Source organism: Corvus hawaiiensis, chromosome 3 (genome assembly GCF_020740725.1).
Source record: "Corvus hawaiiensis isolate bCorHaw1 chromosome 3, bCorHaw1.pri.cur, whole genome shotgun sequence".
Taxonomy (NCBI): domain Eukaryota; kingdom Metazoa; phylum Chordata; class Aves; order Passeriformes; family Corvidae; genus Corvus; species Corvus hawaiiensis.
The window spans coordinates 83,410,338-83,424,172 of record NC_063215.1 but is presented as its reverse complement, the minus strand read 5'-3'; the positions used below and the strand labels follow the sequence as shown (position 1 = coordinate 83,424,172).

The 13,835-nt window shown below is 43.5% G+C and overlaps 1 protein-coding gene across 3 annotated transcripts in view; it reads left to right on the top strand.

The window, feature by feature from the left end:
• Positions 1 to 1,596: 1,596 nt before the first annotated feature.
• Positions 1,597 to 13,835, top strand: part of PRKD3 (protein kinase D3) — a 43,714-nt gene continuing 31,475 nt past the window's right edge. The window contains exons 1-2 of one of the 3 annotated variants that reach the window (XM_048299781.1): positions 1,597 to 1,658; positions 4,811 to 5,840. In XM_048299781.1, the coding sequence (XP_048155738.1) occupies positions 5,550 to 5,840 (291 nt within the window). In that variant the 5' untranslated portion in view covers positions 1,597 to 1,658; positions 4,811 to 5,549. Of the gene's footprint in view, positions 1,659 to 2,054; positions 2,160 to 2,557; positions 2,672 to 4,810; positions 5,841 to 13,835 lie in introns of those variants that run through there. The other 2 variants (XM_048299778.1, XM_048299780.1) reach the window with 2 other exon arrangements.

Sequence of the window (13,835 nt, the reverse complement as noted above, 5' to 3'; positions counted from 1 at the left end):
CAGAGCTGCTTTCAGATGTGTTTTACACATCTTTACAACAGAGATCTTTACAAACAGGACACGCTTTGGATGCTTCAGCGATATTTATTTAATAGAAAGTAACACCAAACAAGTACTTACAGCAGTTTGGTTTATTTTGGCTGATGCTGTCCGGTGTTCTGTAATAAATTGATTTTAACTAATCCATCTGCTGTTCTGATTTATGAAAAAGCAGCTATTACAGCTTAGGGCAGCAAATTAAATGGCACCAACCCTATTGGATGGTATAAAGCTGAGCTTCTTTACAAAGAAATATAATCGTTGCCCAATGACTGTGGTAATACCTTATGTCCATCTGGTGTCGTCCATAAACAGCTGTTTTAAGGGCTGCTAGTCAAAATGTGAGAAGCTTGCTGCACTTTTAAATAGAGTAGAGTATGACTCCTTGCTGTGCTAAGCATCAGAAATCATGTTTATGGAGGCAAGCTCTGTGTTTACAGTGGTGGCGTGTGGGAGTCCCATTTTAGAGGAAAAAGGAAACGAAGATTGCTCAGTTATCTGGTGCAGAGCGTTGGCAAGAACATCCTCTATTCATGGAATAGCCTTCATTAAAAAGTCCCAGGGTGGTTTTTGGCATTCAAAACCAGTTAAAAGCAGAATCAACCATTAACTGCTACATTTTTAGTTTAAAGTACTTCCAGATTTTGACAAGAAGCTGCAGGCTAATTATTTATCAAATAAAATGGCTCCAGTCAGCGCAGAGAGCTCGTTATACTATCAGCTGCACTATGTAAAGGTTTGATGCAAAATAGGGTGAAGAAAGCGGAAGGACTCCCCTCAGCTTCAGTGGGTTTTGGGCCAGGCCTCAGGAGCACAAGATGAAGGAAATGAGAAACGTACGTTACAAACAGAGCTATAAATGACAAGGCACTAATCTGCTTCTCCATCTGTGTCTCGCTGAGCTGAGGATTAGAAGCCTTTGAATCTGATAGTTTGCCTTTTCAAGGTGTTTTCGGTCTGGTATATAACTTAAACTTCAGCAACTTCCTATGGTAATGGATATCATTTTAAGACTTGTACACAGAAATTGAATCCAAATTCAAGAAGGAAGATTATGGGTTGTCTTTCAACAGGGAGCTTTAGGGCTGGAGGGAGGTTACAGAGGCAGTTTTGCCTTGCACCCATTTTATTTGCTACTTCAGCTCACTGGTTTTTTGCTAAATATCTTGCATGCAGAGATTTGCTGCTGATGCCAAGAATGGCATCATTAACGCAGGGCAGAAGATGGGATTTAGGTGAATCAGAGCGTTAGAAGGGGGGGCTGAAACGCAGCAGGAGACGGACAGAGCCATGGTGAAAAGGGCCTGGAGGACTTCTGATTTCTTGCTGAGCCGCACGCACATCCGTGGGGGCTAGCGGGAGGCGCGCGGGGACGCTGAAAGCCATTTCCAGCTCCCAGGTCAGCGCGGCCACGGAAAAGACCAGCGCGATGCTGTGACACACTAGGTCAAGTATTTCCTGTGCAGCGATGGAGGGCCTGCCCGGCCCAGGGGACATCCCCGCGGGGCTGCGCCACCCCCGTCCCGGCAAGGTGAACCGGGAGCGGCGCGGATGGAGAGACGGGCTGCGGCTGCCCCGGCCGGCCGGAGCGGGAAGGAAGGCGCGGGGCGCGCCCCGAGGTACCGCGGGCAGGGCGGGGGTGCTGCCCAAACCCGCGGCCGGCGCTGGCACCGCAGCCGGCGGGTGCGAGCTGGCGCGGACCCAGGGCTTGGCACGGCTGGAGAGGCGAGGCCAGGGCGTCGGCGGGGCGGCAGCCGCAGCTCGGAGCGCAGGGCTCCGCTGCCGTGGCCGTCCCGTTCCGTCCCGTTTTGTCCCGTCCCGCTGTAGCGGCTCGGGGCAGCGCCCGCCACGGCCAAGGAAAACTAACGGAAACTCTTTCTGGGAGCCCTGCGCGTGCGCCGCCGCGCGCTCCGAGCCCCCCGCCCGCGCGGGGCACGCCGGGGCTCGTGGTTCGCCCAGGCTGGGCGGCCCGCAGCAGAACGCGGCTGCGGAACTACAGCTCCCGGCAGCCCCCGCGGCACAGCCCTGTCCCGTCCCGGGCGGCTCTGGTGTATGTGCGGGGAGCCGCGGGGCTGGAGATGCGCGAGCGGCCGTTCCGGCCCGGGGCAGCGGGGCCGCAGGTGAGCGCGGCGGGTTCGGGGGCGCCGCCGCCGCCGCCGCTTTGGGCAGGAGCCGCCGCGGGGTCGCGGTGTGTGTGCGTGGGGTGTGTGTGTGTGTGTACGGGGGTCGGGGCCGCCGCCGCCACCGCGCCGGGGAAGGGCGGGGGCGGACTCGAAAAGTTCCTGCCGCGGCGGCGGGAGCGGCCGCCGAGCCCGGCACGGGCCGTGCCCCGGGGCAGCGCCCGCCGGCGCCCGCAGGGGGAAAACGCCGCGGCCGCAGCTCCGCCCTGGGTGCCCCGGGGTGGGGGTGACGGGCCGAGGCCACATCATCTCCGGAGATGGTGCCGGCGGGGGCGGGTCGCGCAGCGGGGATTTAAACCTGGGAGGGACGGGCGCGACGGGACGGGCGGCTGCCAGCTCCAGCCCGGACGGGGCTGCGTGACCCGCGGCAGGCAGGACGCGTCCCGCCGGTCCCGCCCGGGAGCCGTGGCGGGGAGCTGCCGTCCCTCCCGGCGGGAACGGCCCCCGCGGGGGTAAGAACTGCGGCTGCAGCCGCTTGGAGCGGGGCTCGACGTCCGCGTCTCGCCTCGCAGCGGGAGGGGAGGAGGGCGGGTTGAATGCCAGGTGTTGGAGAAGCTGCCCGAGAGCCGCTTGGTTCGGGGGCAGCAGGAACGGGAGGGACAGCGCTTCTGGGCGAGCGCAGGCTGCGAGCTGGGCAGCAGGGGAAAAAAGCACAGAGCCCCTGTGCCTCTCTGCTTTTGGAGGTGTAGGGTTTTCTTTGCGTAAATAAAAATGCAGAATTGTAGACTGCATGTAAATTTCAACATACGCTTATTTTATATGATGTTCGGAAGAATTCTATCCTCGCTACAAAGTGAGCAGTTTCTATGGCTTTCCTTTCATAGAAAGATCCATTCTTTCCTACTAAGTTGTAAAAATAAACTTCTTCAAAGGCTTGTATGCAAAAGGCTTTGTCAATGCACAAGCGCCGTGCTTTTGGTAAATATAATTATCGTTCTAATTAGGCAGTTGTAGGTGAGCTTTCACAGGGTGTTTTCACTGTCTAAATTAAACTTGCTTAGTAGACTCATTAGTCCTTTCACATCAAGGAAAACTAACATCATAAGGCTTTTCTGTTCTCTGTTATATTGGTTAGACATTGTTTTTTGTAATTCAAATCCACCCCTAAGGCTTCGTATTTGCTGTCTCTGGTATCTGTGAGAGGTGAGGCAGAGGAAAGCAGTATGTAGAAAACAGGAACAAGTCATCTTCAAGCAAACGTGAAAGCACTGTGAAGCTCCTTTCTTGGGAAAGGTGCTTAAATGCTACTGTTGCCGTCCTTACTCTTCCTATTTATTACTTTCATCTGTATCGCGTTTAGCGTGTTCTTTAAAGGCAGAAGTTTCTTTTGAGGTGCTGTTGCTAAATGCCCAGCAAGTCCTGTGTATTTGAAGACAAAAGGTTCTAGATACCTGTGCTGAAAATCCACAAGGTATCAATTTGTTCTCTCTTCCAGAGCCCCTGTTAGGAATTTTTATTGCAGTACCAAGAGCTTATTTTCCTTCCAGTACTGCAATTTGTGTACCTCTCTTTCTTTATCTACTTTTCAGAATGCAATGACAGTGGAGTTTTGAGCTATCACACTGGTAAGTACCAGGAGTGCATAGTGTATTAAATGGACTGTTTTAGCAATTCTCAGCCTTATTTCTGGGAAGGACAGCTTCAACTGTGTGCAGTAAGATGTGGCACTTCTCTTCTGAAATTTCATTGCAAGAGTAATACTCTTTCTTAGAATTTTTTTTTTTTTTTACATAAGAGAAGGAAAAATATGTGAGCTTACTGATTTTGGTATCCTATATGGATCAATGCTCCTTAAAAACTGTTAGTAATATGTAGTATCTAGGTATTTGGACCACTTTTGCATTCATGGAAAACTTTTCCTGTGGCAGAAGTTGCATGGGGAATCTAGAAATTATTCTTTTCAAACATTCAGCTGCTTGTAAAATGCCTGAAATATTGGATCAGGTAGCAAGTATCTTGAGCCCATGCTCATGAAATTATTTATTTTCAAAGGTTGTAGCAGACTTGCTTTTTTAATCAGATGTGTGAATATTAAATGACTCAATTTTTTTTCCAAAGAAACTGATGCTCAATGGTATGCTCTGCATATCTTCCTATAGTTAGTGTTTGTGCAAGTCGTTCTTCAGTTTTCTTGAATAACAGTATTGAAATGATATCTTGAGTACATGCTGGTGCATAGAGTTTGAGTTTTTATCTTGTATTTTTTTTTGACATTTCTATGCATTTAATGAATTTCCTTCCCTACCCACCAGCTTTTCAGTATAGATGTACAGAGCAGAGCTATGTTCTACTGCTCCCTCCCCCTACCTTTTTCGGTTTTTTCCTCTTAAGTGCCAAGTGCTTTGCTCTGCTAAACTATCGTTAATTAGAAGTTGTGGTAACATATTGGTCAGTTCTAGATCTGATTTTTCTCGTGTATTATACAGTGGGAAAACAGTTGGGTTCAACTGACAAGTACAAAATGCCTCTAATGTAATATATTTGAGTAAAAGGAGTTGGTATCCCACTGCGTAAAAGTAGAGTGGTTATGACATGGGTATGCAAGTTTATACATTTCATGTGAAATAACAACTGTATCTTTTCCCCTACAGGCAGAGTACAACATTTCAAAATGCTGGAGATTATCTGGGTGATGCTAGAGATTACATTTAATGTGATTGTGTCTTCAGACATTCTGCTCCTCCATTTCATGAGCTAAAATATTTTATAAAAATGAAATCAGATATCTTCATTGATCTTCAAGTTCACTTTGTCCTGTGAATTCAGAGAAGACTTTCTGAAGGAGGAATAGACTCATCACATACGTCGACTTCTGTTGTTGCTCAAGGATACACTTTTTTTTTTTATCATAAAATGCCATCTGCATGAAGATGATTCTTCATTTAAGATATGATCTGTGTAATTAGGTGAATGAGGATACTTTTAATGAATTATCAACATCTATTTCCGTCTGTTTCTCCAGCTTTTGTTTTTTAATAAAAATGAAGGACAAGTATAAAACAGCAGAGCTGATGTGTTTCTGTGAGGCCTTTATGTAAGCCTCTGTGTCTGGATGTGGTGCTAAAGGACAGGCAATCTGCTTTTGATCAGCTGATTGTAACTGCAGAAAGAGAACCTTTAATTTAAAGTAGCTTGCAGCTGTAATTATTTTACTCTTTGGCTTGCACCGAATGAAAGGGAAATTTAAATTTTACTGGTCAGGAGCATTTTACTGAACTAAGAAAGGGAAAACTTACATTATCCTTGTTTTCGTTTCAAACCAAGAACTGATAACGTATTTTTCTTAGAATTTGACTACTAGGGAGATCTCGGCAGCGTAAAGCAAGTCAGATGTCAGCAAACGACTCTTCTCCCCCATCCTTACAGAAGTTTTCCCCACCGACGTGTCATGCTGCTGCACCACAGACCCCAACTTTGTCTTCAAGTCCCCAGTTGGGGCTCTCCAGTCGACTCTCCAATGGCAGTTTCAGTACGCAGAGCCTCACCAACTCCCGAGGCTCCGTGCATGGGATCTCATTCCTTCTGCAGATCGGTCTCACTCGAGAGACTGTCACCATTGAAGCTCAGGACCTGTCCCTCTCTGCTGTTAAGGACCTCGTGTGCTCGATAGTTTACCAGAAGGTATGGTATGATGGTGCCATGTTCTGCTGATGGCAGCCGTTGTTTGGTAACAGGCTGTTTAGTAATAGCAGCTGAGATATGCCAAGAGTTTGGTACAGTGACAAAGATCTATGTCAGGTATTTGCAGTGTGGCACAAAGAAATTTTGGTAACTCTCAAGGGAGAAACTTTTAATTCAAAAGGATTAAACCCTCTTACTTTCTCGCTTGTGAAATCTAGTAAAAGATGATGTAGTTTTACATTTTCTGCAAGAATGACTTTTCACAATATGGACAGTTTTTCCCTTTCAGCGGTTGTCTCTGATTCCTTAGGTTTTTACTAGCTTATGCTTACTACTTTTGAGGAATATTCTTGGATCTGTATAGCCAGCCATAGTGAAAGGACTAGTTTTAGCTACAGACCTGCATTGCAGGGCTGCAGATGTGATACGAGCTTTTCTTTTTGTTTCTAGTTAATAATTAAAAATCCCACCATTATTAGACAGCTAATAATGTGCTAGTATTGTTTTTCTGTATACTGAATACATGTGTTGCTCTTATATATCAAGATAATTTGTGTTAAGAGAGGGTTGACCAAGAAATAAAAGAGCCTTAGCGTACTTTTCCACTGTGTCTTGGCTATCCTGTTGCAAATTCTGTCTCTCTAGGGAGGAAATAACACTGATCTTGCTAGTTTTGCTTCCAAATTTTATCTTCATTTAGGTTAGGAAGGTTAGATCCTAGTAAGCAGCCTGAAAAAAAAATAAGGAGTATTTAATAAAATAAGAAATAATTGGTCTTTTCCGTCAAGGTCAGGTGTGGTGAGGGAATTGAAGGCAAGTATTTTGTAGGGAATTACCTTCATGTCTTTCATTGTTGTAATTGGTATTTATTGTTGGTTAGTTTTATTATATGATTCTTTTTCACCTGATAGCCTGAAAAAAGTAAGCACATGATATGTTATTTGCATATACTTGTGTATCTTTTTTTCCCATCTCATAACTTACTGCATCTTTCATATTTTTACAAACTAGTTGCCAAGCAAGCCAATTTCATAATAACTTCCAAAATGTAGTTCAGCATGTTAGTTCCCTTCTGAAGAGATGAGTTATTTGGCTCAATTTCTACTTTTCATGTAGCATGCATGTTAGGTGTACCTTTATGCAGCCATTTTAGGGGCTGCTTTTTCTTTCTGTATCGGCTCCTTCTCTTTACATCTACATATTTCCTGTCTTCTATCTTAAAGAAAGATGAAAACAAGTACATTCACACTTATTTTTCTTTTTTCCTTTCTGTTTTTTTGGCAGGCTCAGCTAAAAGTTTAGGTTGAGGTCTTGTTATAGCTCAAACATCTTACATGCTGAGCCTAATCTACTGCAAAACTGATGAGGATTTCATGATTAGTTTTCCTTTTTGTCTGGCTTTGCTGCAGCTCTCCTGCAGCTGACGCTACCAGTAAGTGACTGCTCAGTGAAAACATGTTTGCAGGCAGCAAACTGATCAGGAAACAACCTCAAGTGTGGTGGATTCATCTTTCATAAGTAGTTTTGCAGCCAGTACACGAGTGGCAGTATTCTCCCTGTACTCTCTATTTGCCAGCAATGTGTCCTGCCTTGACTTTTTTTCCCTTAGATCTGATGACTGTTGCAAGACTGTTAAATATTCTAGGATTAATATATACCTAATGCAAAAATTGCAAACTGCGCTCTTATCTGTCGTCATGCGAATGGTTGCCTGTTTTTTCCAGTTGAAGGCTTTGACGCTTACCTGGGGACTTGAACCACCTGCCTGTGTTTGAGGTTACAATTATGGTATCAAAAATGTTGGTTAGGACTCTGCTTTTTTGTGTTTTCTGCTTCAGACGGTGTTCAATGTAGCTTGTTCAGGTTTTGCAGAAGCGTAATTTGAAGCAGCATCAGCAGAACTGAAACTAAAGAGGCATGTGTCCGCAAGGAGAGCGAGATGAGTAATGCAAATATTTGGTGTGTCTCTTAGCTCTATTACAGATGTTCTAAACATCAGGAGATGTTTTTTAAGTGTTTTTCTTCATTTTTTTCTCAAGTTTAAAGTTAAGCTTAAACTTAACTGTGAGCACTGTGTTAGGGTTATTGTGTATTGGAATGCTTAATAGCCATCTTCAGAAAACCCAAACTTTAGACTTTATAGGGATGCTTCAAAAAAATTTCTTGCTTATGGTCTCCCGTACATTCATGGTCTTCTGTTCATTCCTTATCTAGGTTGCTATGTATTAAAGTATCAGACATACAGTTCTCAGGGGCAAGCTGAAGAGGAACCTAAGCATGGGCATATATGGCTGCTGGAACAGAGGGACAGTGTTTAGAAGCAGAAAAACTCATAGCAGGTAGACAGTGTGTGTCCTTGCACAATGATCAGGTGTTACAGACTCAAGTTCTTAATACTGTTCTGTGTTGGAATACTGTTTCTTCATTCCTCATGAGAGGACATGAAGTAGAACAAAGGGATTACTGATTTAAAACTAGAAACTCACATGTGGTGATGTTCTACTGCCTGCAGACTGAGAATTATGTAGTACAGCATGCTATAAATGCCATATTCTTAGTTAATTTTATTCTCGTTAATAGCTACATATGAAGAACATTTGATTACTGTAGTATTACTTGTGTAGAATCAGTACCTGCAAGATTTCTCGTAACTTTTTCAGTAAACTTACGAATCTTTGCTTTCATGTTTCTGCAACTTCTCTATCTTTTTTGGTCCACAGACCTGTCCTTCATCGTTTTCACTTTCAGTCATACTCAGCGTTCTCCTTCTTTATATATCTGATGGCTTCGTTACGTTTTGCTCTGAAATAGACCAACTGTTCCCCTACCTTAGAATGTCTGCCTGAAATTCTCATGATCCTTCAACCGTTGCATTCTTTTTGATTGAGAACTGATACAGTATTTACCCTTGCAATCTGTTTCTTACTCTTCCCGCCTAGTTTTTCTACTTGACTGAACTCACCCAAAGTCACCATTTAGCAAAATCATAGGGGTATTTCTTATGTCTTGCTGGCTGGATTTGTCTTCTGTATTTTCATCACATTACAAGGATCATATTGCAGTCCATCCATAGTACAAATGGATCTCTACAACTCTTGCAGTAACAACTTGAGCGTAATAAATAAGTAACAGTACTGCAACCAATGTTCTGGGTTTTTCTCCGGGTTAAGCTTGTAATAGTTCATGGTGTATTTTCTTCCTGCTCTGCCTTCTTGTCTTGTCAACTGTTTTCTTCATATGAGCTTAATAATGCAGAGACTTAGCAAGAGTTGAGACATGAGAAGCAAACGTGCTTGTGAGAGGGTGGGAGCTGGGGAGTTACTGGGGGTGCAGAGGTGTTATATGTGGGGCAGATTAGCATTTCCAGTGTGGTAATAGGTTTGTATGCTGGAAAACCTAGCCAAGCAGTAGTCCAAGTATGTCTGTGTTGAGGCATCTGGTGGGGGAAAGATCTCCTGCAACATGTTTGAAGCTGATTGTCTGTGTGATAATGTGATTTGGCACATGATTCTAAAGAGTGGGAGTGAATCGCTGGGTAGGGATGCAGGATAATAGAATGGATGACTTCAGTGAACGAAGAGACTTTCTAATGGTGTTTTGGACCATTAGACTTTGAAAATAACTTCCAGTGGTTTGAAGCATTTGTTTTGAGTTATGATGGGTCATGAGATATTGGACCTTGAAACAATATCCGCCTACACTTTTCCCTCGTGTGAATTTTTGGCGACTAGTCCAGAACTTTGTAAAGTAACTCCTGGAACTTGAAGTAAAGGGATTTTTCAGTTACTGCCAAGATAGAAAGAAGCCTCAGTTGTGTTTCGCTCAGCAATACTGAGTGCTGTATTTTGGTTGAGTTCTTCTGGATCAAAAAGACAATGTAATGCACTGTCAATTAAGGCTAGATATGCTGTAATACTTACAGTATGAGCGTGCTAGATAACACCAATGATTTTTCCTCAGTGTTACTGCAATTATGCACTAGTTGTGTTACTTGTGCTAGTACCACCCAAGTATTAAGAATTGCATATATTCTTGATGTAAGTTGATGATATTGGTATACCAGAGATTAATTTTGGCACAGTCTAGTGCATACGTAGACTTCCCACAAGTGATTTCCTGTCGCGAGATGCTCTTTTGGGATTGTTAAGACTGGGAACAATCATCTTTTTGCTTTTAGGAAACTTAGTAATACTGGGATTAGCAGTTTATGTGTTCTGAGTAACTGTGCAGATACTTTAGGCTTTTATGCAGGAAAGTAATAGCTGTATAATCCCATAAGATAAAACAGGCTTTAAAAAATTCTGCTTTGAGTTTTGTTTTCAAGTTTACATTATGAGCTCTTCACACTTCAAAGGAACTGGGTACTGTTCTTCCTCACAGCTTCATGTAACTGAGCATAAGGAAAGCTATAAAAGCTGTACTTTGCTGCGGTACAAGAGAGAAGAATTTGGTAGTGTACAACTTGAACGTAGTTCAACTATTGAACATAGTTTAAGCTTTGCGTAAAAATTCTGTTAAAAGATACCACTTGAAATAAAACCCCTGTTAATTGATGAGGTTATTCTTGGCTAGCAGTCTGCACATAGCCTTCTGGCCAAGGTGCTAGCAAGGAATGCTGTATTCCCAAATGGACTGGGGAGCGGAAGGGAGAGCAGGGCGCTGCACGCCTGTAAGGAGCCAAGCTGCTTGGTTGGAGCTGATTGCTCCCCCCGTCGAGGCGCGGCCGAGTGCCTTAGACAGGGCTCTGCTGGGCCACCTGCAGCTCATCAGAGCCGGCCGTGCGGAGGGCAGCCAGCCAGAGCTTCCATGGCTTGGGTGCACAGGGCTGGAGTGGGGGCAGAGGAGAGGAATCTGAGCCGGAGTGTGTGGAAGGGAGTTAGGAGGCAGGCATCTTTCTTTCCAAAAGAGCAGGGTCTGTTCTTTTGGAACTGGGAACTTTTTTTTTTTTTTTGGCATGGAATTGGGGGAAGTGTGCAAAGAAAGAGCAGGATTTGTTCATCTAACTTGAAAAGTTTTGTTAGGGATGGTTGAATCTGGAGGCTGCTGCAGCTCTGTCCCCATGTGCAGCCACGGACAGCAAGACTGACCACGTATTCCCAATAGGCACTAACATTTGGATACAGGTGTGCAACACCATATACGTGTACACACAGATCCAAACAGCTGAACAGCGTGTCTTGTCTGTAAGCACCAGTGGTGCTGTACCCTTCTCTGGTGGTTCAGGATGGAGGTCTGGTAGTGGGGAAAGTACAGACACATACCCACTCACCCACCAATAGAAAAAATAGCAACAACAAAAAAAAGTGGATGCCTCCAGCAGCCGGCTTCAAGCACTCTCTTGTAGCAGCTGCTGGATCTTGGTCTTTCCAGGTGCTGACACCTGGATATTCAAGCTCATGATTTCACTTACTCGGCCTCTCCAGTCACTGACATTACAGGGTCCTCTTGCTCTTATTGCTGGCACTCAGACCCCCCATTCGCACACATGGGCTCAGAATGAGAGAAAATCATTCAGAAAAATAGCTAGAAATTGAACTTAATGAAAATGGCGGACGGGTGGTGCTGATGAGGCACAGGGCGTGATCAGACAATTGTTCTGACCAACCCCTGTGTACAGGTGACCAGCCTCTTTTATCTTCTTATCCCTCGATTTTTCCCCACGTTCATTCCTCCCTGAATCACCTCTTTTGCCTTTGTTTCCTTCCATAAACATTCCATAGGTATTGTACCATCTAATTTCCCAGCATTTTATAATCTGTACCATACCACTGGACAGCAAAAGGTGTTCTAGTGTTGACTTACCTGATCAGTGTATGTGTGGAAACTGGGTCTAAGGATATCCTGGGAGACCCCTGGGAGGGTCTGGGCAGGGGATCCTTTCCCTGGAGTTCTTAATTTGGGTTTCCACCTGCCGTTCTTTCTCTGTGCTCCTCTGGCTTGTGGAGATGGGCCTTCCTTTGAAGGGCCTGGGAGTGCCTGGGCAGGGTGTTGTGTGGGCTGCCCCCACCTGCATTTTTCCTCTGTGCTGCTTTGTGGATGTGTAGACAAGCACCTCATAGGCAGGACAGGTAAAGGAGATACTGCGAGGTTCCTCAGCTACTGCCTGTCTCTCTTATGGATTCAGGAAAACCTCCTAGCAACTGAAGTTCTCTATACCCATGAAAAGGCTATCTCTGTTCTCATGCTTTTAGTTTTTGGAATTACTATTACAGAAATGGAGATCAGGCATGCACAATGCCTAGAAAAATGTGTCCTGGTGAAGTCTTGTCACATACTATAGAAACTGTATACAGAGCCTGTGTTTAGTGAGAGAATTCTTGTACTCCATACTAGTGTAGATTACTCTCTTGTTAGTCCTGGGCTTATGATTCTGCATCTTAGTTTAGAAGCCACTGATAAAGCTCATGCCCGTAAATAGAAGAATTACCTTTTAAGGTTAAATGTTACAGTTACAAAACCAAAGACAATCTTTCACAGTCACTTTTATGTGTATGTGTATTTGTTTTGGAAGAATAGGCAGTAGATCATGTCATGACAATATGAGAAGCATTCATGATACAGAGTTTAAAAGGTCAATTTAATTAATGTAGAACCAAATGAGGGTATTGATGTCAACAGTTCTAGCAATCTGTAATAGATGATTTTGCTTTTTAAAAAATATTTGTACTCTGTAAAAATTAATTTTGCCTTTGTGTGGAATTTATTTGAAAACCAAAATATTAATTATAGGTATTATAATGTTATTTACAAACTTTGGAATTAATGTTGATGCTGCTTTCTAAGGAATGTAATGTCTCGTATTTTTAATGTTTATACTTGCTGCCACAGAGGACTTGAGTGTTCATCTGTAACCTTAGTTTATTGTGTCAGCTAATGCTTTTTAGTAACGAAAACTAATGTAGTATGTTTAAAACATTTTTATAAATCCAAGATTTGTACATGAGAATGGGTAAATGGTGCATAGGCAGAATATATTTGGTTGTAGCAATTAAGATAAGTGCTGCTTGGCAGGTGATTATGTGACCTCTGGTTACTGAGGTGGGGGATTATGTGTAGGGATGTTCTGGCAGCTGCATGACAGGGTTATGGTCTTAAAGAGTGGAAAAAAACCTAAAAGAGAAACAAAGACATATCTTTATCAAAAGAAGGAGACTCAAACCTGTGGAATATGTTAGAGGCTTCCTTAAAATCTGTGGCTCATAGGTGGTTCTGTGAACTTAATACAAAGAGACAATAGTTCACGTGATTCCCTGAGTCATGGGTCGTCCCTCCTGGCAGCTGAAATTAATATTGGTGTTAATAAAAAGTGTCATGTGTGTCTGCAGGCAGATATATACTGTTTTAATGTTGATTTTATATCCCTTTTGTTAGAATTAAGTTCTTCAGCAGTATAATGCAATTGATAGAAGTTATCTTAACAGTGTATCAGGGATTAAAACCTCACAGCACTTATTTTAATAATGTAAATATATCTTGTTTTCTTGTCAGTCAAGGCACAGTGGGATTTTGGGTTAGAGCTTAAAGTAGGTTTATGACGTGTTTCAGGTATGAAGAAATGTCAGTTCCCTTGGAAGAATTACTAGTGTGCTGTATCTTTGCATGTTCTGAGTATAAAGTCAAGTCCTGTCCATACTTGCAGAGATACTGAGACACATATTTGGGCAGAACAGCTAATTCTCAAGCTTTATATTTTCTTTCTTATTACAAGTTATCTTTGGGCAATTGGAAAAATGCAATTTTCAGAACATTCATGGATATTTGCTATTTAGCAAGATGAATCGGCAGATGAGTATACTGAAATATAGTATAAGACAGGAATTCTTGAATTCTTCGAGATGATTTAAGGGATCTTAAGCAATAGCATTTTATTGTATAAAGGTTTAAGCAATATCTGGTTTAGGGGAATATAATGCTACTGTAATCTCTGTACCATCATGGCTACTGTACAGAGTACAAGAGAGTTTCAAATTTATGTAGGAAGCCTGGGAGTGAGTT